At 51.7% G+C, this 25,289-nt stretch overlaps 1 protein-coding gene and 1 long non-coding RNA gene across 3 annotated transcripts in view; one reads left to right on the forward strand and one right to left on the reverse strand.

Annotated features, from left to right (window-relative positions):
* The first annotated feature begins 3,342 nt into the window (after positions 1-3,342).
* LOC127038949 (uncharacterized) lies at positions 3,343-8,420 on the forward strand. Its single transcript, XR_007770836.1, has 2 exons — positions 3,343-3,544; positions 7,711-8,420. It is a non-coding gene; the product is annotated as an uncharacterized LOC127038949 (long non-coding RNA).
* Positions 8,421-13,114: 4,694 nt separating this feature from the next.
* CRYBG2 (crystallin beta-gamma domain containing 2) overlaps positions 13,115-25,289 on the reverse strand; it is a 30,298-nt gene continuing 18,123 nt past the window's right edge. Inside the window, exons 5-22 of one of the 2 annotated variants that reach the window (XM_050931989.1) lie at positions 24,947-24,994; positions 24,732-24,850; positions 23,136-23,292; positions 22,401-22,540; positions 22,053-22,179; positions 21,568-21,603; positions 21,023-21,159; positions 20,641-20,767; positions 19,997-20,139; positions 19,498-19,624; positions 19,051-19,083; positions 18,620-18,732; positions 17,872-18,001; positions 17,570-17,709; positions 15,762-15,885; positions 15,075-15,233; positions 14,320-14,479; positions 13,115-13,861 (exon numbers count right to left, since the gene is read on the reverse strand). In XM_050931989.1, coding sequence (XP_050787946.1) covers positions 13,773-13,861; positions 14,320-14,479; positions 15,075-15,233; positions 15,762-15,885; positions 17,570-17,709; positions 17,872-18,001; positions 18,620-18,732; positions 19,051-19,083; positions 19,498-19,624; positions 19,997-20,139; positions 20,641-20,767; positions 21,023-21,159; positions 21,568-21,603; positions 22,053-22,179; positions 22,401-22,540; positions 23,136-23,292; positions 24,732-24,850; positions 24,947-24,994 — 2,109 coding nt within the window. In that variant the 3' untranslated portion in view covers positions 13,115-13,772. Of the gene's footprint in view, positions 13,862-14,319; positions 14,480-15,074; positions 15,234-15,761; positions 15,886-17,569; positions 18,002-18,619; positions 18,733-19,050; positions 19,084-19,497; positions 19,625-19,996; positions 20,140-20,640; positions 20,768-21,022; positions 21,160-21,567; positions 21,604-22,052; positions 22,180-22,400; positions 22,541-23,135; positions 23,293-24,731; positions 24,851-24,946; positions 24,995-25,289 lie in introns of both variants that reach the window. The other variant, XM_050931988.1, reaches the window with a different exon arrangement.

The raw sequence follows: 25,289 nt of genomic DNA on the forward strand, positions 1-25,289 counted from the left end.
ACGGCTGGGGCTGGGCGCTTGCCCCCCTTAAAGGGCAATAGCTGAGGGATCTCCCAGCCCAGGAGAGAGGTGGGGCTGGGGTGTTACTCCCCTAAATGGGAATGCCCCCCCCCAGGGGACAGAAGAGGAGCTAGGGGGCTTAACCCCCCTTAAAGGAGCAACCCCTGAGAGATACCCTGATGGGATATAGGGGAATGGATGAGGCATTAACCTCCCATGTTAATGAGGCCAAGCCCAGGGATCCCCATCCCCAAGGGCTGTGGCAGGGTCCCCACCTGGAAACCCCCAGAGAGGGCCCCCACTTGTGTGCCTGCTGTGACTCCCCACAGCTGGCCCCGGGCTCCTGGCTATTCCCTCGTCACCCTATGGGCTGCGGCCTGCAGCATGTGCTAGCCCAGGGCACGCACTGCTCCACCAGGCATTCCTTCCCACCCCCTACGCTCACCCTGTGCCCACAGGATGTCTCATAGGATAGCTGAATGCTGTTCTGTGGAGACGCTTTCCCTCACCGAGTAGTATCTGAGCCTCAAGTATGTCAGAGGGTTAATCTTCACAATCCACCCTGATGCAGGGAAGTAATACTTTCTCCACTGTACAGATGATGAAACAGGCACTGAGAGGGAAAGCAACTTGCCCAAAGTCACGCCGCATGTCAGAACCCAGATCTCCTCTGGTCTGGTCCTGTGCTTTAACCACAAGACTCAGAATTGTCAACTCTTGCAGTGTTCTTGGGAGTCTCACAATTTCGGTATTTTCTTTAAAGCCTCAGCTCCTGGAGTAATGTTATTACATGAGAATCTCAACGTTCATTTAAACAAAATATAGAGATTACAGACCTTGTGATTGTGGAGAAAAGGTGAACCCTAAAAAGCTACAAAACCAGAATGCAAATAAAAAGGATGCAAAATTGATTGTTCTAAAACTCCCATGATTTTTTAAGTCAGTCTCATGATTTTGGGTGGCCTGACTCAAGATTTATGAATGTAGGGGTTGACAATGCTTTTTTGTAGCTATTTCATGGGTTGCTATTGTTCCGTTTACCCACATCTCCCACCAGTAAGGGTCAGATTTTACTCATGAGCTGTAAGTAAGAAATTATTCCTTTTTAGAATCTGTTAAAAAAAACAAAACACTGCTGACAGTTTTCAACGTTATGAACTGATCATTTAAGGTTTATGTCAATGGATTTGCACTCCCACCCTTACCCACAAAAAGATCCATGAGGGTCATGAAGATATCTTTTTAGTTGTATTTTCATAATTCTTTTCCCCTCTCACTTTTTTTTTGACTGTTTCTTTCTTCCTGTGTCCCTTCTCTGATCTCTGGTACCACCCAGCTTGTTTTGTCTGTGTAACATTAGAAAAACTTTATAAACAAAATGTTTGAAATATCCAAGATGGCTGTTTGGTTGTCATCATGCTGCTTCTGGGGAACCCATATGTATTTTTTAGAAAAAGATCTTCCATTGAAGCTATGCCAACAATTGACAACAGCTAAGGATCTGGCCTGCTGAATTTGAAATATATGCTGAAAATTACCACACGCTTCTTTCACGGTCTGGTAGCCTCAACCAACAAACTTTCATTTTTACTCTTCTGCTTACCGAAACCGTCAAGAAAGATCTAAAACAGCTAAGCAGAAGCTTCAGCATTTTCTGTTTCTTTCAGATATTGTATGTTAAATCTTTCCCTTTCCAGAATCTGATACATTTCATACGCACAAAGAAATCCAATGGGTCCATTTTATCCAAAATATTTTGGTCAATGACTTTTTTCAAACTGCCTTAAAAAGGCACAAAATAGGCTGGGCCTAATTCTTCTTTCACAGACACCAGTGTGAATCGGGAGTAAATCCACTTAAGGCAGTGGAGTTACCCGGTGTGAAACTGGTGTAAACGCAGGATGAAGGTCACCAGCTCTGACTAGATATTACTGAAGTTTAAAAGGAAATGTTACTATGCTCTGTCTAATCTGATCTATCACCTTTCTAGATATGATGCCCCTTCCTGTGGTATCTGTTGCTCAGTACAACAGTCCAAATTCATGAGGTAGGAAATGCTTTTCATCATGAGCAAGCTTCAAAATATATTTTTAATGTGTTTAAGAGAGATGGGGCCGAACTGTCCCGCACCCCAGATCAAAGCGCTGCTGAACTTTGTGGGCTCGCAATCTACATCTCAATTTTCCACTTTTTGTTTGAAAAATAAGAGGGCTAGTTAATAAACCTGAAATTCAGGCCAGCTTAGCTGAAAGTTTGGCTGATGTTTGCAAACATCTCAGTGAGCCTGAGCTGATTTATGATTTTGTCACCCGAGGCCTAGGAGATATGAGGCAGTTTTGAAAGTTTTGAGGTTTCTAGAAAAACTTGAGCATGAGAGTGGGAGAACCAACACTTCAGTATAGATTCAGTCCCGTCCTCTCCAAGCCATAATGGCTGAGTTGTCAGCCCCATGTGGCCCTGTGCTTTGGGGACCATGCACTTCTTGGAATGTAGGGAAAAAAGAAGACTGACAAACTGGCCTGAAGAGCCCTGTGATCTGGGATCCCTGCAGAACCCCTATCCCAGATGCCAAACTCCTCTGCTGCTCCTACTTGCTGTATAAAGAGAGCACAGTTGCCAACTTTAACACGATAACTAGGCCCCCCGACTTTCACAATAAGTCAAAGATCAAGCTAATCCCATTTCAAAACAAGGCCAAAACAAGCCAGTCCCTACGAGCCCCAACACTCTATGTGTCTAGATCCCCCTAGCGTGAAGTCTGGGACTGTGGTGGGCCCGCTGTGCACCCCTAACGCTTTGCCCCCCTTGCCCCTGTTTGCCTCCCCCGCCCCTGCTTGCCAGGAGCAGATAAAAAAAAAGAAGCTACAAGCTACAAGCCAAAAACTAGTCAACAAGCAATTCACAAGCCAATTAAGCCAAGAACAAACCCAATTTCTGTATTTTTTCGAGGGCTTGGTATGTTGGCAGGAGAGTCAACCCAAGCCCTCCAGATGCCAAAAGCCTCTTAATCACCCCTCTGATAAGCAGCACCACCATGCTCCCCAGGAACAAACCCAGCTAGCTGCCAATGGCGTCTCCAAATCCAGATGTGCAAGTTAGCAATGTCTGCCTGAGTGTCTCGTACATGAACCCCATGGCTAGTTTTGATTGTGGTTGATGAATTGCCCATGCTGAGAAGCTGTGATTTTATCAATGCTACTGTCCTGAGTTTTTTGGGATGTGGGGGGACCTTGGAGGTGTCATCATCAGAATGAATGTTGTACATTTTTAGGACCACTTCACTGTGACAGTAAATCCACTCTGACCAGCACCCCAAGTAAGGTGTGGCATGGAGGCTGCGAGGGATTTGATTGGTGAGAGCTCTCTGCTTTTCAACAGACAAAATTAAAGCTTCTGTTTCTGTGCTGGTGGGGGCAGAAGAGGACGCTTCCTTGCACAAGTTGCATCTCACTCACAGAGGTTTAACATGAAGACTGTCCTGCTCATCACTGCTCTTCTCCTGATGAATTTGATGACTGTAATCTGTCAGGGTTCATCTGTAACGGTAAGACCAGCCCAAATGGTCCAGGTGGAGATCAAATTCCACCAAAACCACATTTGGGTCAGCTGAACCCTAATCAGCGAAATAGGACTAGGTTCTGGGGCAACTAATCCGGATCTGTTTGTCTCTGTCATCCTATTTTATTGTATCTTTCTAATCTATAGTTTACCTTAATCTAATTCAATCTGGTTTTTATACCACGCTCACCCCATAGTATATGAGCATCACATGAGTTTTAAAAAGACAATTTATTTACCAATGTTGTTTATATCTTAATTTCTCTCCCTCCAACCCCACCCATAGATGTTATTTATTATTTGTCTTACCGTAGCACTGCATGCTATGCTCATTGTGCTAGGCGCGGTACAAACAATCTTCTATCTTTGGTACGTCTCTGTCCCTCATTTGCATCTGAGTGTCTCCCCATCTTTAATGTATTTATCCTCACAACACCCCTGTGAAGAAGGCAGGTGCTATTATCTCCATATTGATCCCCAATCTCTCCCTTTGCCGGTCCCCTGCATCTGTAAACTAAACAATCCCAGGCCTTTCAATCTCTCCTCACATGGAGGGAGGTCTCTAGACCCACTCTGTTCATGTATCTTTCTAGCGACAGGGTGATCCACCCTGCACGCTGGGAGTGCTCTCCAGCTGAGGATGTTCCACTGAATATTTCAAGTCTGTTATCATTTTGAGGATTACTATCTATTTCATTCTTTTAATACCCTAGGCATTGTTTGGATTTTTGTTGTTCTCTCTCCCGCCTTTCCCGCTCCCACCGATCGCTGCAGCATGTACATAGCAGCTGTTTCAGTCAAGCTGTCCCCAGCAAGGCTTGGGGTTTTTTTCCTCTCTGGTTATGTGGAACCCAGAGTCTGAAGTTGTTCCTTTCACATTTGTAATCTGCCATCCTGCTGCCCATTCCCGTAAATTGGCTAGGTGCCCCTGGAGTTCCACACAGATTTTGCCAGTCTCGCCTAAATAATTTGGTATCACCCACCAGTTTTGCCACTTCCTTGCTCAATCCCTTCTCCAGATCACTAGTAACTATGTTAAACTGTGGCCTCCCAGAGCCTGGATCAATTAATTTTTCAGGCATGCTGCGAAGCCAATGTCTTCTTGTAGGCTGCTAAGGAGGTTGGGGGGTTATAGGCAGAGGGGCTGCGGAGCAGGGGCTCATGTTACGGCTGAATAAAAGGATTGGTGTTTTTCTTTGGTGGGAGATTCTCTCAATGGTATTTGAATGATTGGAAATTTCAAATTAAATACTGTATGGCTCCATGTGAGATATTTAACAATGAGTTTAAAATGCTGAGAGGTGCCTATTGGGGTGACTAGGTGGTGGATAAACTGAATAAATCAATAGGCTGCAAGCGCAAATCTCAGGCTCAGCTGCTCATTTTGTCTAAGACTCCCTCAATCCTGTAGTTTTTCGCACATTGACAGATCCCTGCAGCCGCCCAGAGCCCTGCTGACTTCACCAGTTCTCAGTGTGGGTACAGGCTTTGAGCTCTAGTGTTTGTGTGTGTAGGTTAGGGGAGGGCAAACTACGGCCCACGGGCGGGATTCGGTCTGCAAGCCATTTTAAGGCAGCCCACAAGCCGCACCACGTGGCTCGGCCCTGCTCCAGCACTCCAGCCGGGGCGCAGGGTCAGGGGCTGTACCACGTGGCTCCCGGAAGCTGCAGCATGGCCCTGCTCCGGCTCCTATACGCTCCAATGGGAGCCGGAGAAGGGACATGCCACTGCTTCTGGGACCCGCTTGAGGTAAGTGCTGCTCGGAGCCTGCACCCCCTGAGCCTCTCCTCATGCCCCAACCCCCTACCCCAGCTGTGATCCCCCTCCCACTTTCCAAGCCCCTTGATCCCAGCCCAGAGCACGCTCCTGCACCCCAAGCCTCTCATCCCTAGCCCAGTCCTAGAGCCTGCACTCCCAGCCAGAACCTGCACCCCTTCCCGCACCCCTACCCCAGCCCTGATCTCTCTCCCATCCTCCGAACCCTTCGGTCCCAGCCCACAGCACCCTCCTACGTCCCAAACTCCTTATCCCCAGTCCCACCCCAGAGTCCTCACTCCCTCCCAAACCCAACCCCAAATTTGTGAGCATTCATGGCCCGCCATACAATTTCTATTCCCTGATGTGGCCCTCGGGCCAAAAAGTTTGCCCACCCCTGTGCTAGATACTCTGGTAATGGAACTAGATGAGTATCTAAGCGAGACAGAATTCATTCTTCAGGACATAAGTCAACCATTAATTAATGGGGGTTCAGAAGAAACTTTCTCTATGGACAGGTCATTCTATATCTGCCTAGTGCAGGGTTTCTTGTACCTTCCTCTGAAGCAGCTGGGACTGGCCACTGTCAGAGACAGGAGCCTTGGCTAAATTGCCCCTAGTCTGATCGAGTCAGGTAGTTTTGATGTTCCCTTTTGGAAAAGCAGGCCCTTCCTTTTCCATTGTTTTCCCAGTGCTCAGGTTCTGCTCGCTGTGATTTTTTTCCCAACCATTGTTCTCCGCGGCTGAGCTCAGCCTGCCTCAGTGGAGTGGGAGCAGGGGAGGCTGGACTAGATGGCCTCTTAAGGTTCTTCCAGCCCCACTTTTCTATGATCACTAGGTCTCCACCTGTGTCATAGTCTAGTTCCACAGCCACTGCTGTTGCTGGAGTCCCCACTGACCTCTGGGTGGCAGATAAATGAGTTCCTCGTCCACCCCCCCACACACACACACTTTCCAAGAGTGTTTTGCTAGATGAGGTATGAGAACAAACAGCCCACGACCGATGGTAATCATGTCATCTACTGTACTGCTGGGAGGCGCACAGGCAGACATGAAATAAAAACCTATAGAAAATAATAAATAAATATAATTGGACAAAATGCAGAAAGAACTAAATTCTTTTTCAGTTGCACTGGTGCAAATCTAGAGTGGCTCCAGAGAGGATGACCTGCCCCAGGTTTGCACCAATGTAACCAAAAGGCAAAACTGGCTCAGAAAAGATCGGTGAGGCTCCCATAGAGTGGGCTGGTCTGACAGGAAAGTGGCAGAAGCTCCTACAATCGAGTCACTGCTGAGTAGATTGTGCAAAGCTCCTGAGTGACCCAGCAGGTCTCATCTGTTTCTCCTTTCTATAGTTCGCTCTTCTCTATCTCTCTGGATTTCCTCCTCAGTCAGTGCACTGGTCTGCAAAAGGAGAGCTGTACATAACAGGAAGCTGGTTTCAGGGCTGGAATTGTTTTGTTCACACAATGTCATGCATGCACTGGAAACCACAGCCTTGAGGTCTTGGCTGCACTGTAGGGGAGGCTTGCAGGTCCTCAGCAAGACATCTGCTCCATTGGTTGGAACAGACCACCCTTCTTGAGCCAAACTGGCCCAGCTAGAATTCTGCTGGGACATCTTCTAGCCACAGAGAGAGCAAAGTGGGTCTAGGCAACACGGCTTAGTAGCCTGAGCACATGGCGAGGATGGGGGAGGGGGCGTTTCTGAGCCCCTCAGAGCCACTTGGTAGCAGTGAGAAAGTCACTTCCCCTGTGTGCCTTAATTCCCTCCTCTGTGATACAGGGATAATGACACTTATGTACCTATGGTGAGGACTGATTGGTTACAGTTTGTAAAGCAGCGGAATGGGGAGAGGAAGATACTAAGGATTCTTGAACACTGTCCCTTAGAGAGCTGAGAATAGTGGTACTCTGCCCGCAGCCTCAGACTACATCCCCTACCAAGGGAACTGCATGTCTCTACTACATTTAAAATTCCCTTCCCTCTTGACTGGGCAGGGTCCCAGAGTCACAACCTGGGGCTGGATTTTAAAATGGGATGGATGCTGTTATGACCATTAACAACACGTGCAAGCTGAGATCGGGATAAACGACCCTCACGCTTCAAGACATAAGTTGATTGCTTGGTGGGGTCAGGAGGGAGCTCCCACAATTGCTCACATTCATTAAGGTTCTTTGTCCCTTCCTCTGAAGTATCAGGCACTGCTCAGGGCCAGAGACAGGATACTGGGTTATATGGACCAATTGGTTAGTGCCATTATGGCAAATCCCACATTTATATCTTGATCTGAATGAGGAAGGTCCAAGCATCCTCACAGCTACTCAGCATGGGGCTGCCCAGGAATGACACAGAGCCACTGCCTTACTCTAATAATCGTTCTGGTTGTTCTTCCAGAAAAACTCGACAGGTAAATCCAGTTCTAACCTGGGCACACCCTGCTGTGTCCCAGTTTCTCTTTTGCTGGTGTTTGCCTTGGCAGCAATTTACCTCCTCCGAGCAAAATGAGCCCCCGCACTTCACTCCCCAGAGAGATGCCAACGCTGCCTTCTGCCTGTCACCACCTCAGCCTCTCCTGCTGGGCACCCTGCTGCAGCCTGCCAGTCCTCAGAACCCAGCTAGCATAACTGCTCCAGTTGAAGTCTTCCTGCAACACACCCACTGCACCCTTCTCGTCGCTGCCATCGGCTTCTTTCCTCGTTTCCCATCAGAGCCATTCATTCCACCAACTGCGATGGAATCCTGGCAGCAGAGTCCAGCTTCGCATGGGCGTTCCCATTAGGATCACATTGGAGAGGCAGATGCATGTCTCACCACACCACCTGAGGAGACTTGCCATTGATTGAGCAGCTCCTGTGCAGAATGGGCCTCCCCAAGGAAAAGAGACTGAGATTGCTGCAAAGGGTGTATTCTGTTGCATGCTTGTGTATGTATTGCACTAATCTGAAGTTCCCCAGGCCTAGCCATTGGAAGACAGATCCCCATTCCATGAAAACAAGTTCTGATGCTTTGAGAAATTAATGTGAATATAAATTCTTTGTGGTCTTTCTGATCTCTACAGAGTGGCAGCCAACTCAACCTAATAAAATGAAAGACAGGCTTCCTTACTGCCGAGTGTGTGTCATCATCTTCTTTTAGCTGAATCAAATTCCTCTAGACGAGTGGGGTTTCAAACTTTTATGCTGCGTTGCCCTTTCCAAATAATGTTGTCTCCCACATAGCCCCACATCTGAGATAGGGTCATACTAGTCCTGTGGTTAGATTGCCAAGTCTTACTAAATAAAATGCATTGTCCACCATTACAGGATTTTTCTCACATACCCCCTGACAAGAGCTCGTGTACCCCTAGGAGTCTGCATACCCCAGTTTGAAAACCACTGCTCTAGACACACGGGGCCAGAGATGTAGCTGAGGTCACTCTGAGTTCAGTGAAATTACAGCAGGCATGAATTTGGCCTGAGTGCTCTTCAGTTGCCCATTTCACCCTCACATCAATACCCTCTGGACATGGTGACAGTGCAGACTCAGCCAGAGAGGCTAAAACCTTATCTATACATAACCCTGCACCAACCTACTTAAAATCACAAATTAAACAGACAACCCCTTCTACGGCCACACGTATCAGTTTAAAGCTGGCACCTGTACCTTTACTGATGCAAGCTAGAGCAATACAAGCCAGACTTAAACGAACTTTCCACACAGGGCTTGGACTCACGTAACTAAACGGGTTTAAAATCACACCTTTAGTTAAACTTGTGCCTTTATGTGACAACCAGGCCTTGACACAAACACATTGTTGCTCCTCTCCCAGCCCTTTGGAATAGAGAACATTGAAAAAGAAACTTAGACTGAAGATCACATGAGAGGGGAAAGGGACATTGGACCGGTGGACTAAGGAAACATTCAAAGCTTGTCTACACCCAACCTGCACCACCTTAATATTCCCTAGCTCCTATGTCCAAGGCCCGTGCTTTAATCTGTTAGGCCACCCTGCCTAACGTTTAGTTCAGCTGCTTCCATCCACCCCCGCGTGTCCCTCACTAAATTGGTTTAAGGATGACTTATTGTGGTTTAGCTTCAGTTCGATTCCTGACTGATGTACGCTAAGCCAAAAAAAGCCACTCTTCTCGGTGAAAGAAGCGTGTCCACCCAGGGGCTGTCCCAGTTCAGTGAATTGGTTTAAACCCCATACCTTTAGGGAAACCAGCCCAACCTTCTCACCTAGCCATGGCCAAAAGAGAGTTTTTCAAGGTCGTTTAGTTAAAGCAGTGCACATTTTGTATGTAAATCAGCCCTAAATCCCAGCCTGGACTGCAGAAACTGGACTAGACTGGAACACTCCCTGCCTTACAGGCGGGCCCGACACAAACCCACCTCCAAACACCCCTGACTCTGAGGACAGTTCAGCCCTGGCTTTCCATCAGCCGTCTGCAGCATGGGCTCATCTTCAGTTCGAAACAGGATGGTGCTGACACCCACTGCCCTCCTAAATATACCATTTCCTATGTAACGACTGCATGCAGGCACGTGTGAAAAGTTGCAGCACCGCTTGAGCGGCCTCAGGCCACAAAAATAGAGCGGGGTTTCCTGGCTGCAAAGTGTAACAATGGCTCTTTCATCCCAGGGCTCAGCACACTGGGAGTGTGTGTGGGAGGGAGGGTAATGTGTGATGTTCTCAAGCCATTCATCAAAGCCAACTTTACCTCATGGACCTTTTAAAAGCATTTTCCCCCCCCTGGTTTAGTTGCTGAGGGTTTGAGTGCACAAGGAGCTGTATCTGCCTAGGTCCTCCGATCATGTGGATCCTCCTGGTATCTGCATATCGCGTGTGGTTAGGAGAGGCCCCCACCAAATGGCAGGTGGCTGAGGCACTGTGTTTGCACTTGCAGAGGATGGGCTGAGCCCCACACACCCGGCAGAAGCTTGATGCTCTGTTGAGTTTCCAAACTATTCAAATCAATTCGCAGCTCACTCGAAATCTAGCATAAGCTAGGGACTGAACAGTGACCCAGGATCACCTCACTGACCGTTGAGAGTCCCAGCTCCTCGCAAGATGGGGCCACCCATCTCCAGGGAAACAGTGAAGCAGGCCTTTAGGAACCTGTTAGCTCATCATCTCAGGGATTTAAATGACTTCTGCTGCTCAGCTGGATGCTGGGCTGTGCACTCAAGTCCATTCACATGCCTCAGAGTTTAGGGTCAGACTTCAACTGGCATAAACAGCACAGCTGTACTGAGCTACACTGATTTACACCAGCTGAGGGTCTGGCTCGTAGGGACTGCACATCAGACAAGGTCATTGGCCTTTCAATCCTGACCCATGTAGTGACTAAGAAGTGATGTTTCAGTGGAAAGTAAACTGAACAAATCATGCACCAATCCAGTTACTGCAGTTGGGGAGAAATTGCTTCCTGACCCAACCCAGCAGCAAACAGCTTGTGCCCTGGAGCATGAGGTTTGTTTACATCTGTCTGAGCTCACAGAACTAAAATGCTAACCTTGGCCACAAAATTATCCAGCCCTTTTGTGTGTTTGACTCTATGGCCTCCAACAATGGCAATACTGCAGCTAACAAATGAAACTCCCTTCCCAGCCCCATAGCACCCACACTGTGCCGTGCACACCTGTTTCCTTTCACCCACCTGATCAACAGCACCATTGTACAACATGCTTAGTGAACAAAGAGTGGCCTCTAGGGGTCACGAAGGAGTACAGCAGCCATAAAGAAACTACACATCCATGAGAAAGGCGCCTTAACTTCAGATGTCATTTTAACTCGATACTGTGAAGCTGGTTCAAAAGGCTGTGTAGACACTCTTATTTCAGTTGGAAAGTGGCTTAGTTTGATCTCACCCTCATCAATGTAAGCTAAACCAAAGTAAGCCTGGTTAAAACACGAGTGTCCACACAGCCTTTGAACTAAGTCACTTTAAAAGTCACGTCGTTAGTTAGACTGGTACAACTCTGCATCTAGACATGTCCTAAAAGGGGTTAGCTTGGAGAGCGATCAGGAACTGTACAGGTATAGCTAGAGAAATTTAGACCCAAAATTCAGATCTGGGTCCAGATGTGGAACAACCCAGAGCTCCAGCTCCAATAGGAGCCAGGAAGGCTGGATTTCGCTCACCAATAGTGGTAATAAGGCTGATGATGGAGGTGAGAATTCTGCATTAATACAATAAAACAAGGCAGGAGAGGATTATTCTACAACCCATCCAGGATTGCAGACCTACTCTTTGTCTTAAAAGCTGCCGCTTTCTTTTCGGTGTTCTTCTGACCCAAGAACGAGAGTTTATTTATTAACTCAACAAGCATCTGTTACCCTCAGAATAAATTCTCCCATCTCTGGTGGGCGGGGGGGGGAAACATACTCACGTGACTGCGTGTAATACTTTCACTTCCACCATGTTTGTCTGCTCTGTTTCTGATTGTAAAGTAAAATGGGGATACTGCTACTGACCTCCTTTATAAAGTGCTTTGAGATCTACCGATGAAAAGCACTATAGAAGAGCTAGGTATTAGTATTACTGTTATAGAGAAAGTGAAATTTTATACAAGCATAGAAATTAAGGGGGAAAAGACCCTTCCCTGCCCCATACAGCCCATCTCTCTCCTGGTTACCGCAGGATTGTGCCCTGCAGGCCTTTTCTAGTGCTTTGTGTGGCCCAGAGCATGAATGTATATGAAAGAGAGAGTGTGTGTTTGTATAATACAAGGAGAGTCTTGAGCAGTGAAAGCCACAGATCTGCAGCTGATTCAGGAATTACACAGGTCAAAGGAGACTGAAGATGGAGCCAGTGAAGGTTGCAGCGGTCAGGCTCAATGTCTAATGCTGTTGATGCAGGTTTGGGTGCAGACCTGCAGACCAGCTGAATGAAAATGCTACTCCAATGACAGTAGAGGAGACTGCATTGCAGCCTGTTGGGGGTTGGCGGTCGAAGCTTCATCAGAGATCTGCTGTGAAGTTCTACTAGGTGACACGCTAGAGGGCGGGTCAAGATCACCTGATGTTGGGATGGCAACTAAACAAGTGCAGGGCAACAGCTAAGTCTCTGAATAGACCAGGGTCATTCAAGGGGCTCGGCTAGAACTACTGAATGGACAGAGAGGCGTCACCCTGTGCAAAATCTGAGATCTTCTCAGTGCTTCGTATGACATGGACGCCTTATTGACAGGCGAGCTCATTCTCTACACTTAATAAATAGTGTTCGGAGGAGAGCACATGCAGGATCATACACAGCACTCTGGAAGCACGGGTCAGTGCTCAGCACATGAGCAGGAGAGCGGATTTTTATTCCTAGCTCTGTCTATTGTGGGACCTTGGGAAAGACATTTCAACTCTGTACAACTCAGTTGCCCCAAATGTAAACTGGGAGTTACTAACTCCACAGGGGGTGGTGTTAATTTATTAATGTTTATAAAGTACTTTAAGATGCTCAGCTGGGAAATACTCCCCAGCGATGGATGCTAGCTGGAAATGCAACGAATGATGTACCTTGCAATTGCCACTCTGGACACAAGAGGGCGTGCGCGGTGGCTGCTCCCATGTTAAGGCGTGTAGCTGGTTGTGTGTACAATGATCCCTCCCTTGTGTGAAAGGCCCTAGTGCAGGGGTTCTCAAACTTGTGTATGGGTGACCCCTTTCACACAGCAAGCATATGAGTGTGACCCCCCCCTTATAAATTGAAAAACACATTTTTTTATATTTAACACCATTATAAATGCTGGAGGCAAAGCGGGGTTTGGGGTGGAGGCTCACAGCTCATGACCCCCCAATAATAACCTTGTGACCCCCTGAGGGGTTATGACCCCCAGTTTGAGAACCCCTGCCCTAGTGTCTCACGTCCATCCATTGAGCGGCATCTCAGAGACCAACTCAACGAGTATGTTAGCGCGCGACTGGTGGTACAAACCAAGCACCCAGCCGGAGAGCTGGTGTTAGAAAAAGGATTGTAGCTGACGCACACATAAATACAGGGGCTTAGGAAGCCATGACAGGGCAGGAGTCTGCGTTTCAGTCTTTGCTGTACAGCCCAAATCAGTCGCACCAGAGCCGGCTTGGAGCCTGAGGACTCCAGATGGCCCATTGCTCGCACTCACAACATGTGTGCACACGGGTACCGCATGGCACTACACGGGTGATTCGCTATAGTTTAGGTGGGTCCTGATGAGCCCCTGAATGCTGAAACAGGACAGTCAGTGCCACCTCCACTCCCAGGTAATCCCTGGAATTGACAAAGGGTTGAACTGGAGTAGTCACAACCCTAGAATGGCCAGCGGGCAGAGGAGAGGCTGCAGAGACGTGCCCGTCCAGGCTCCATTCCAGGGCAGGGGATACTTTCTGGTAGAAGCACCTCTGAATCAGTTTGCAGGGAACCCTGATAACCCAGAAAGACCATGGGAAGAGCTGGGGGCACTTGGTGGCACCTCCAACAGGATCCAGGCCTGAATGTAAGCTCTTAGAGCACTTGTATGTCCCAGATCTGCGTGGGTCTTTCCTCAGCCACGTCCCAGAGGATGGCGTGATCTCGGTCATACAGTCTGCCCCCTGCACAGAGAGAGGGGAGAGTTTGATGGGGAAAAGATAGGAGGTATTTTCTCTCTCCCTTTTCCCCGCCCTCAACTCCACTCCCTTCTCCCCATAGTCCTGCCAATCTCCCAGCTAGGACCCAGTGCTTTTAGTCATTATTTACAGGAGCTGGGTAATTGCCTCTCCGGTAGCTCAGTACCCTTATTTTGCCCCTTGGGCTCTGCCACTCGGCCATGCAGCCTCTCCTCTGACCAGTCTCCAGTGGGGAAGTAAAAAGCCTCAGCTTTTCCCCCTCTACCCCACCCTTCAAAGAAACAGTTTTCCACCCAAAAACATTCATAGCAGTCAAATGATCCATCCCCAGTGGGCAGGGCTGTCTCTGCCACAGCCCGGGGATTTGGGGAGTGGATTTGAGGACCTGAGACACTGCCCTCCCTGCCCCTCGAATTCAGAAAGTGGGCAGGCCCATGCCTCACCTTTCACATCCAGGATCATGTCCTCAAACATCTGGCTACAGATCCGCCCAAAAGAATCGATTCTCCAGGTCTGGCGGGGAACTCGGCTCTCAGCCCACAGCACCACCTTGGCACCTTTCTCGCCCAGACCAATCACCTGCAGGCTCATGGTGGGGGCAACCTGAAACCAGCAACAGTCAAACCAGTCAGCCCCTCTGCTACCTCCCACGCCCGACTGGCCCTCGCAGTGAGGGACAGGCAAAGTCCAGTGCAAAGTGCCAGGGACATTCCTCCCTGCGATACCAAGTGCAGAACCAATGAAGGGGGAGGTCAGTGCTGGGGGAGCCTTTTTCCAGGGGCAAGCACTGCTCTCTGCTGGCTACCCTGCACCAGAATGGGCTGGGGAGTAACCCCAGAAACTGAGTCCACAGGTGTGACGTCCTGCCTGGCATGAGGAGAACCATGGATCCATTGCAACGCACCTCCCTGGGGAGCCATGATCCAGCGGGACCAGCCCCAAATGGTCCCTCCAGCTCTGGGGGCAGGGTAATAATTGAGAGATGAACAAGGTTGCCATGGTAACCACTCACGGCTGTATGCACATACGGACACCGTGGCCATCAGCGGGGATTGAACCTGGGACGTGGGGTGTGGATTTGGGGTTCTGCTTTGGGCCCGTCTCAGGCTGCCTACAACCCGTGCAATCCAGGGCTGGCGACATCCCCATGAGTCCCCTCCGAGTCTCCAGTCACCCACACGCAGGGGCCAGTCCTAACCTGGTTTTTGATGAGCCCCTCCTCGTAGTACCAGATGGAGCTGCTCTGGTCACTCAGGTCCGAGACCACCACGCGTCCTGCTTTCATGTCCTCAACGTCGTCTGGGACAGAGAGGAAGAACTGCAGCTCTGCGTTTTTTATCCGGAAGTAGATCCGTCTCTGGAAGGAGAGAAACCATGAGCTCCTGCTGCCCCATTTCACAGCATCGCTCACCATAGCCACCCTCCTCCCAGTACAGTTACATGGCTTGGGTCTGTTCATAAGTGAGTGTAAAGAATGAGCCAGTATAAGGAGAAGCTGGCTAGTGTCCCTGTGCATCACTGCCCTCTACTGGACTGAATCAGAACTGCTCCAAAATGTGTCATAGGCTCTATAGTACTAACAGCTAATGGAGAGCCTCTCTTAGCTCAAGGGGAAAAGTGCTGGGCTTTAGGTGCAGGAAGAGCTGAATTTTGTTCCTGCCGCTAATCTGAAGTTCTGACCATGGCATAAACCATGGAGAATAAATGTACTGACTCAGCTCAGTAGGAACAGAGCGGGTTGTGCTGGTGACACATGGCTGTCAGCATCTCTTCTGTTACTCCCCCATTGAGAACGTGAGCTAGGAAAGAGCACGGGACTTCCTGTCGGTTCTTCCTTGCCTCCAGCACACACAGCAGTGAGGGAGGTTTGGTGCCCAGCACTCACCTGCCTGATGGGGTAGAGAGAGCCTACGTGCTGAAGCCCGCTGTAGGTCAGCCAGTTGGTGATCTCCGTACAGTCCAGCAGCCACTGGCGGCCTCGGAAGTTGCTGTGTTCACACAGCACCCATCTGGGGGGAGGGGAGAGGTAGCAAAGACATTCTGGTACCTTCCCCGTGCAGAAGACTGCTCCAAAGAGTGCACAGGCCAGGAGGGGCGTCACCCTAGTGCAGGGGATCTCACACTTCATTGCACCATGACCCCCTTCTGACAACAGAAATTACTGCACCACCCCAGGAGGGGGGGCCGAAGCCTGAGCCCGCCTGAGCCCTGCCACCCCAAGGGCTTCAGATCCAGGCAGGGGGCCTGTAACCTGAGCCCTGCCCCCCAGGGTGCCCTCAGGCTCAGGCTTCAGCCCTGGGCAGTGGGGCGAGGCTTCAGCTTCGGCCCCAGGTCCCAGGAAGTCTAAGCCAGCCGTGGCGACCCCATTAGAACAGAGTTGAGACCCACTTTGGGGTCCCGACCCACAGTTTGAGAACCGCTGCCCTAGAGACCCCACCAAACTCTATGGTAGTCACATGCTGGATTGGGTAGCAGCGTGGATAGGATTAGAGTCAGGACTCCTGGTTTTATTCCCCAGGTCTTAGAGGGAGCACAGTCTAATGGCTACAGGATGGGATTGGAAATCAGGGCTCCTGGGTCCAGCTGTGAGATCGGTGTGTGACCTGGGGCAAGAAGCTCAACTTCCCTCTTACGAGCTATTTTTCTATAACTAAATGCACGGATTGACAGCAGTGAACCTGCTCTCAGCACTCAGCCTCGGGGAGCTAAGCCCGTCTGAAAAGGCGTCTCCAAGAATATTTCATTCCATCTTTAATTCAAGGCCAGCCTGCTCCGAGTTAACACCCAGAGGGTGCTACCTGGGGAAATTGCCAGGCCTGTGTGTTTCAGGTTATTCTTTAACCTTCACGTTCTTCCACATCTGGGGCAGGGCTCAGCCACCTGGGAGTGTTTGTTAACCTATTGTTTCAGCCTGGAAACTGCACAGCCTGGCTTCCTGCCAGTGCAGGGGCAAAGCCAAAACACACCTGCATAGCTGACAGTCTGATTGGCTGGCATCCCAGTGGGGTGGGGCCCCGGGTCAGATGGGGAGAAGCAAACAGAACGGGTCTGTCCTGGTTCTGGCTCTGCCGCTGTTCCTTAGCAGCGCCTGTCTCTGGGGAGGAGCCTCAGAGGGGCACTGAGTCCTTTCCCACAGCACATTGTGAAGGGGAGACCTGGGAGAGGCGTCCCCAGCCTGGCTGGCCTGGGGCAGCTGTGACCAGGCTCATAGTGTCAGCTGTGGGCTGGGCTCTGGGTGCTGGCATAGGTTGGGTTTGACTGTCCCGGTCTCAGGAGCTGGTCACAGCCGTCAGGAGGGAGGCAGGGCTTTCCCTGCGGCTCTGAGCACGGTGTGGAGTGGTTCCCTCAGTGTCTGGACACTTCCTTCTGTGTGACACGGCTCCGAAGAGAATCACTATTGGTCACTGTCCTGGGTACATGTCAGGCATCACAGAAGGGTGGCTACCGTTCCCTATTGCAGCGGGGGTGACGGAAATCCAAGGTGGGTCACAACTGAGCAGTACCCAGGACGTGTGGTGGGGTATAGCACTGCTGGTCATGACGGATGTGCACCTAGTGGGCGGAAGGTCACTGCCGGGCACTCTTCCTGGTTTATCCAGGCGGATCACTATTTCTGGATGTCAGAGGGGGCCCCTGGGAGGTCGCTGGCCCCTCTTCTTGGTGTGTGCTGCTGAAGGAAGTTTGTTCACTTACATCCCGCCTTTCACGCGCACAGACAGCACGTGGTTATTGAAGCCCTCAGCCTGCAGGCTCCGCACCTCGCTGGTCAGCTCTATCTCCTTCCCTTCGAAACACTCCAGCCCATGCAGGAAGATTGAGGGCTCCGAGAAAAACTGCAGGGAAAAGGGAAAGGAATGGAGGCAGCGAAGGGGCAGGATGGGGCAGGCAGGGAGAATGCACATGGCGATACACATCCAAACGGGCAGACGCTGGGGGCAAAGACAAGAAACTGAGAATGGGGAGGAAGCAGCGGCATTGGGATTTGAAATACTTACAATTGGGACCTTCTGCAGCGACCGGATGGCCGTGGATGAGACGCAGCCCATGGCGGTGAGCGTCGGATACTCACCGTCCGATAGAATGTGCTGTTCCCCCTCGAACTCCCAGCCGTCGTAGAGAATCCAGCTGGAAGTGAGATGCACCCACAGGGATGATTCTGTCCCCAGGCGCCTTCAGTGCAGGCAGGGGGCTGGGGGGCAGGCTCCCAGGGCTCTTCCCAAACCCTCCTCCAGTGCCACGCTCATGTACCAGTGAGCGGCACCCGCTGCAGCCCACTCCAAACACAGGGAACCTCACTCCCTCCTCCCCTCCTCTTCCCCAGCACACAGATCTGCCACGCCTCTGTCAAACCTGCAAGACACCTGCATTCCTCCTTAACCTACCAGCCCCCACGCCCTTCCCTCCTTGGAGCTGGCAGTTTCCTGCAACTCCCGTCCAGATCCTCCCCACCCCAACCCTCAAAAGCCCATGTGCTTCCCAGCCCCCTTGCCAAACACACAGGGCCCAGCCTCCCCAGATCTGGAACTGAGGACCCTACTCTTCAACTCCCCGAATGGCCCGCTGGGGCAGAGCCCTCAGGTATTCCTGGCATGATCTCCCACCTTCCCAATCACCTCGTCAGAGCTCTGGGAGGTTCGTGCAGCCGCCAGCGTTTCGACACCAGCTCGGCCGCCCCTCTTAGTAACTAGGGTGCGTGGCTCAGAGCATGTACAGCAGCTCTGGCTGGGCTGAAGGATGCGTTACCTGCCTCCATGGACCCTGCAGGACTGGGGAGCGAAGGCCTCCGGCAGGGACACCTGATCGTCCTCAAAGGAGACATGATCACCCAGGTAATCGGGATCTGAGAACAGCTGGATCTGGAGAACCCAGGGAGCGAAACTGAATGAACTGGGCCTGGGCCAGCAGGGTATGGGGTCGGAGGGGGGACATTTAATGGAGATGGGACCCGGGGAAGGATACGTGCCACTCCTCCAGCAGGCAGCTCATGGCACCTCGCAAGGCAGCATCCACCAGCAGCTCAAGCTTGTGCGTCCAGCCCAGCACCAAACCAGCGCCCAGTCCCACTGACATCCCCTTACCAGAGGCACCCAGACCCCAGGGGATGGGCACGGCAGAAAGGCCTAGGCTGGAGAGAGACAGGTTACACCCCCATCCCCAAGGATCCCATCTCTTACCCTGGAGACAAAATGCAGACTGTGCTGCCCAACCTGGAAGAAAACAAGCCACACCGGTTACTATCTCCCCCTGCCTGCGCCAGGAGCGCATGCCCCACACCAGCTCCCTTCACGCCCTGGGGGGCTTCCCATGATGTGCTGTGGAGCAAAGGGCCCCGATTCGGAGCAGCTCTGTCCCCACACCAAGCACGGGACAGGCAATATGCTGGGAGGATTGCCCCGGGGCCATCTCCCCTCGCTGGCCGCTCCCTCTATAGCAGGAAGGTGGATGGCAATAGAGAATCAAGCCCAAAGAACATAGATTGAAGGACTTCTTTCCTTAATACCCCTTGGCCATAGGGCAAGGGCAAGGCAGGGTGGGACTCTTGCCCAGAGGGGCAGGCAATTGGGGCAATGTGGGCTTCCTCGCAGGAGGCGGGCGTATGGGGAGACACAGGGCTTCCTCACCTGGAGGACAGGTTGCACAGAGGCGATCCGGCCGGCACTGGCTCCCCAGTCCTCACAGTTCCGATACACTCCTTTCTCCAGGATGTACTGCTCGCCTGAGAAGTTCGTGTTCTCATAGGCCACCCACCTGGCCAGAGAAATGGAACAGGGTGACTTGGAGTGTTCCCCAACAGCATCTCCCGGGGGGGAGTGGCCGGTTCAGCAGCATCTGTGAGCACGCTGGCTCTCAATGCACCCTGCCAATCGTGCAGTGTTGCATGTGGGGGAGTATTACTTCCTGACCCCAGTGGTGAACAGCCCTGAAGCATGTGGATTCCTACCCCCAGTCCTTAGCACAAATGTTCCTGCAGGTCACTAAGTTACCCAGCACTGGATTTGCCAAGACCCTAAACTCCTTTTCCCTCTTCTATACTGAAGCTGTCTCCCTTGTTCCCTGTTACAGCACTGTCCCCGCCCCCACACAGTCCAGCCTCACCCCGCCCTTCCCCAGGGCGCTCACACTCCACTCAGCACATGGATGGACTGGGTTGTGATTCCATAGCCGGCCAGCTCCACGTTGGGCAGCGCTTCGCTTAGCTCCACACTGGGCCCATCCTGGAAGTCCATGGCCTTGAAGAGCACCAGCGCCGGGTCCGAGAAGTCCTGTGGGAAGAGGGGAACCCTCTCTTAGTCTGTGTCTGCCTGAGTCCCTCCCTGTGTGTCACTGCTTGGCGGTGGGTGCCACTGGGGCATGGTGGGATCCCTCTGCAAACACAATCTGGGTCCCTAGTGGTGCTGGATGCTGCAGGTGACAGAGAATGGGATAACCACTTGCTCACTGGTTCAAATCCAGCCTGAACAGTTGTTACCAGCCGGTGCCCTGTGTGTAATGAGTTTGGTGGGTCTTCTGAGCCCCAGCGGGACAGGTGTCCACAGCACAAAAACAGCTGGCACTGACTGGCACCATCCTGGACAGTGGCCTCAGAGAGGGCGAGGGCTGGATAGATAAAGGCGCTGAACTCCTCTGGTACTCTGACCTCAGTTGAGGCACGTGGGCGGGTGGGCAGGCAGCGTGGGAGAGCCTGCCCTGCCCAGGCTGGCGTGGGTAAAGGAGATGGCAATCCTGTCAGACACCCTGCTGGCCCCACCGCCAGCTCCTCTCACCGTCCGGATCAGCCGTAAGGACACCAGCTCGTCGCTGTAGCCTCCCCACTGTGTCCAGTCATGGTATTCGCCTTCCTCCAGCAGATACTGGTGGCCCCGGAACCCCTCCTTCTCGTAGCCGACCCAGCTGAGGAAATGGAGACAGACAAGCAGTCCCGTCATGCACCTTCTGGACCCACACTCACCCTCAGGCTATCGAGATGCTTTTCCTATTGCTAGGGGGACCCCTTTCCCATTTGTGTATAGGGGGCGCCTCCCCCAGAACAGCTCCTGGGCTTGGACACCTCTGGGCTCCTTCTTCACCTGGGACTTTGGCCACCAGGGCACTTTGCAATGACGACAATCCCACCCTCCGGTCCCTGCAGTTCCTCCATACACTCACCAGCCCCCCAGGATGCGCAGAGACCCCACCGTGGACATCACAGGGCCCTGGCTGTTCTCCTCTTTCTTCAGAGCATAGATGTCTCGGTTCACTTCGCAGCTGTGGCCCTGGAAACATGCCTTCTCGTAGATCACTGCCTGGAGAGACACAGGAAACACATGGCGATGGAGCAACCTCAGATCCAGACCTAGTGACTCCTGCTGGGATAGGCTGGGATCAGAGTAGCTGGGAGCTTCCCCACAGCCTGTGCTCCTGCCCCATTCCCTACAGTGCCCCCTACTGGAAGAGGCTGGAGTAGCGGGAGCACTGCCACATCCAATCTTCTGACACTATTGTCTATAGTCACTCCTCCTAGCAACAGCTGAGAGTGGGTTGTGAGCAGTCCCCCAGCCCATCTCTTGGAGTGTTTCCCAGCAGCACCTCCCGGGGGGAGTGGCCGGTTCAGCAGCAGCTGTGAGCACTCTGGACACCCTTCCCTTTGGGAACTGACCCTTTCACCTGATCAGTTTTAGGGCCTGGGCTCAGCAAGTCCCTTCTTCTCTTACCTTGGGCTCTCCAGGTTTTTCTACAGCAGGGCAGCCCTGAAACAAGAGGAAACCAGAATGAGAATTGCCCAGCAGAGAGAGAGTGAAGCAGGGCACGGATTCAAGGCTAAGGCTAAGGGCTAATGAAGTAAAATCTGACTGATTTATAGTCTTGTCAGGAAGGAGGGGGCAGTGTGTGAGCTTCACTTGTCTTCTGGCCTGATGAGACACCTGCCCTGTGCAGCCCTTGGGATTCAGAGTGTTCCTGCTTCGTTCCAGTCACCACAGTGCACTGGCCATTTCACTAGGTCCCAGACACCTTTCTGAAAATGCAGCTCAGGACAAACGATCTCCATCAGGGGAGTTTCAAATTCCAACAGTGGTGGCCCTCCCTTATAAGATATACTTGATCCTGATACAAGGTTGTGTATCTTAGAAGGGACAGAGTGATTAGCTGGTAGCATCCCCCAATGGGAAGGTGGGAGGCACCAGTGCAGAGCACTCACCAGTTTAATAGGATGCATAGAGCAGACGGAAGGGTCCTTCGCACCCCAGGCTTTTAAATTGGGATACCCGCCAGGCTCCAAAACATAGGGGTCATCATCAAAGAAAGGTTTGGAGTAAATGAGCCACCTGGAGGACAGTGAGAAAACAATTACATACGGACAAGCCTTAGGCCTGATTCATTGCTCTCAGAACTCAATGTGAATCTTTCTGCTGACTGCAAAGGGCACTGGATCAGGCTCCTTCTCTGGTTTTCGTCTCCCCTGCAACTCCCTGGGTCGCACTGGGAAGCCGAAGCAGGAAGAGAGGAACCCCACCCAGATCCCAGCACCACAGTGCGCATGGCTTACAGGCCAGAGTGGACAATGATGGAAGAGGCCTTCAAGGGCTTGCCACGGACCCGGGTGTCTTCTGAGGAATCTGTGAACTTCACTTTTGTGCCTTCTCCATTCTCCTCAGTAAACAAACTGATCTCGGGGATCCGGTAATCCTGAAACAGCAGACAGCAGCCTGCTAGCCAGCAGGGACCAAAGTACCATTCATCTCTCCCCAAGCTTGTACTAAGAACCACCCCAGGGAAACCTACCCCGGCCTCCAATCAGGTGCCAGCTGCTTCACACTCTAATCTAGATCCCAAAGGACAAGCTAAGATCAACTTCCCTCACGGGCTTTTTCTCAGGTTACGGAGCAGGAGTTTGACATTTTAGATTCTCCTTCAAATGGACCCGAAAGCCCTAGAGATTCCAAGAATCTGCCTTGTAAAAACAATCCACTGCTCCATCCCTGACGTTACTCTTATTATTGGCGTCATCGTTGTCTATGTTGACCTCCTACAACGAACGCTTCCATGGACAACGATCTCATCATCACTCCACTCCATTGGCAGTGCCCCACTGCATAGCCCTCCCTCGCACTCTGCTCTCACACCAGCTGCATGCAGGCCCTCCTGCTGGAAGACAGAGATGGGCTTGTGCCACAAATTTCCCCAACTTTACTGAACATCCCATTGCTTTGGAGGAGGTGAAGGGTTTTCTAAGAGGATCAAAGCCACCTGGAGACCAGCCTCGATGCAGTCCCGCACTTACCCTCACCACCCTCTTGAAGGAGCCGATGCGGAAGGGCGCGTTCTCAGGCGCCTCCCCGTCTTTCCCATAGGCTGTCCATGGATTGTTGATCTCCACATCCCCCTCAGCCAGCACACACTTCCGCCCATGGAACCGCGGCTTCTCGTACATCACCCAGCTAGAGGGAGCAAAGACACGGGAGGGGGGTCTTGCACTGAGAGCACTGCACGGTAACCCTGCTGCCTGCCAGCACAGCCTCTGACCCTGTGCCCATCTTGGGAGTCCAGCACCACTTGCCTGCCCACTGGGATCCTGACGGGGCAAAGGGAACCCTAGTGCTCATGTGGCGTCCCAGTGGTGTCAGTGGGACTCTGTGTAGGAGAAAGGGTCTTACCTATGAGAATGACTTTGCAGCATCAGGGCCTTGGACAGTAACCCAGGGTCAACACACAGCAGGGAGCAAACCAGGCGAATAACCAGGCAGCCCCGATTAAACAGTGAGCTGATAACCAAAAGACTGTTAAATTCCCAGCAGAATGGGGAAGCTGGGATAATAATCAGAGGGATGAGTGCAAGCCCAAGCTGAGCCAAATGGAGCACTGTTTAAACTCCCCGTCATGCGGTTCCCCGAGAGTGACCAGAGCCCTGGATTCAGTCTTTGGGAGGGCATGTTACCAGTGTGGCACTAGTTTCTAACCACCAAAATTAGGGCCCCGTCATGTTAGGTGCTGGGCACGCCCTGCCCCAAGGAGCTCACAATCTAAATAGACCCAGCCATCAAAGGTAGGAGAAAGGAAGGATTATTCTCCCTGCTGGTAAAACGAGGCACAGAGATTTCTTTCCCAAGATCTCACTGAGAACAGTGGCAGAGACAGGAATGGACCCCTCATCTCCTGAGTCCCAGCTCAGTGCCTTAGCCTCCCCCTCCAGCTCTGGAGAGTTGCCCAAATGTGGGGATTTGGGTTCTTGTGCAAGCTGAGCTAGGCAGCTTCCTGCGGGTCACAGACTCATAGACTTTAAGGCTGGGGGCACCATCGGGATCATCCAGTCTGACCTGCACATGGCAGGCGACAGAACCTCCCCCACCCATTCCTGTAGTAGGTCCCTGGCCTCTGGTTGAGTTACTGAAGTCCTCGGAGCTTGATTCAAGTTGCTGAGAATCCACCAGTTACTCGAGTTCAAACCAGCAAGCGACCCATGGCCCACACTGCAGAGGAAGGCAAAAACCCCCAGGGGTCTCAGCCAATCTGATTTGGGAGAAAATTCCTTCCTGATCCCAAATACACCAACCAGTTAGATCCTGACCTGCCACCAGCCAGATACCTGGGAAAGAATTCTGTGTGGTAACTCAGAGCCCTCCCCATCTCTGGCCGTTGGAGATATTTGCTACTAGCAGTTGCAGATGGGTCATGTGCTATTGCAGGCAACCTTATTGTACCATCCCCTCCATAAACTCATCAAGTTCAGCCTTAAAACCAGTTAGGTTTTTTGCCCCCACTGCTCCTTTTTCGGTGCTATCACTCCCCCTGTAGCACTGCGCGGCTCTGTAACCTCCATCCTTAGCCCTTGTGGCTGCACGAGCTCATGCTAGAGCAGAGCAGCCAGCGGCACGCTTACCACCCTCGGACCACCTGGATGGAGATGGTGTGGGAGAGCTCCCAGGACGTAGCATCAGCGACGTCGCCCCAGATCTCCCTCTTCTGGCCCACAAAGCCCGACTCGGAGAACAGAATGATCTGGAGAGAAATGATACCACTGCTAACCTCACTTGCCTGCCCTGCCCCTGAGCATGGCCGATGGCCCCACCCCAGCCCTGCCTACAGCGTCAGTACCTTCCCAGGTCTCCCGTTGAGCTTCGGGGAGGGTTTCTTTGCCTCTTGCTGGAAAAAAAGAAAAGGAAAACTGGATAAGAAGCAGAAGGAAATGGCACTTGGAGAAGGCTCCCTCGGTCCCATCTCATCCTCTCTGGTCTGCCCCAAGATTCCTTCCTTCCTAGGGCGACCAGATGTCCCAATTATATAGCGACGGTCCCGATTTTTGGAGCTTTTTCTTACATAGGCACCTATTACCCCCCACTCCCGTCCTGATTTTTCACACTTGCTGTCTGGTCACCCTATTTCTTCCACACACCTGGCATCCCATCATCTCTGTTCATCAATTACCTCACCCACTTCT

Source organism: Gopherus flavomarginatus, chromosome 22, assembly GCF_025201925.1.
Source record: "Gopherus flavomarginatus isolate rGopFla2 chromosome 22, rGopFla2.mat.asm, whole genome shotgun sequence".
In the NCBI taxonomy this organism is placed as follows: Eukaryota; Metazoa; Chordata; order Testudines; family Testudinidae; genus Gopherus; species Gopherus flavomarginatus.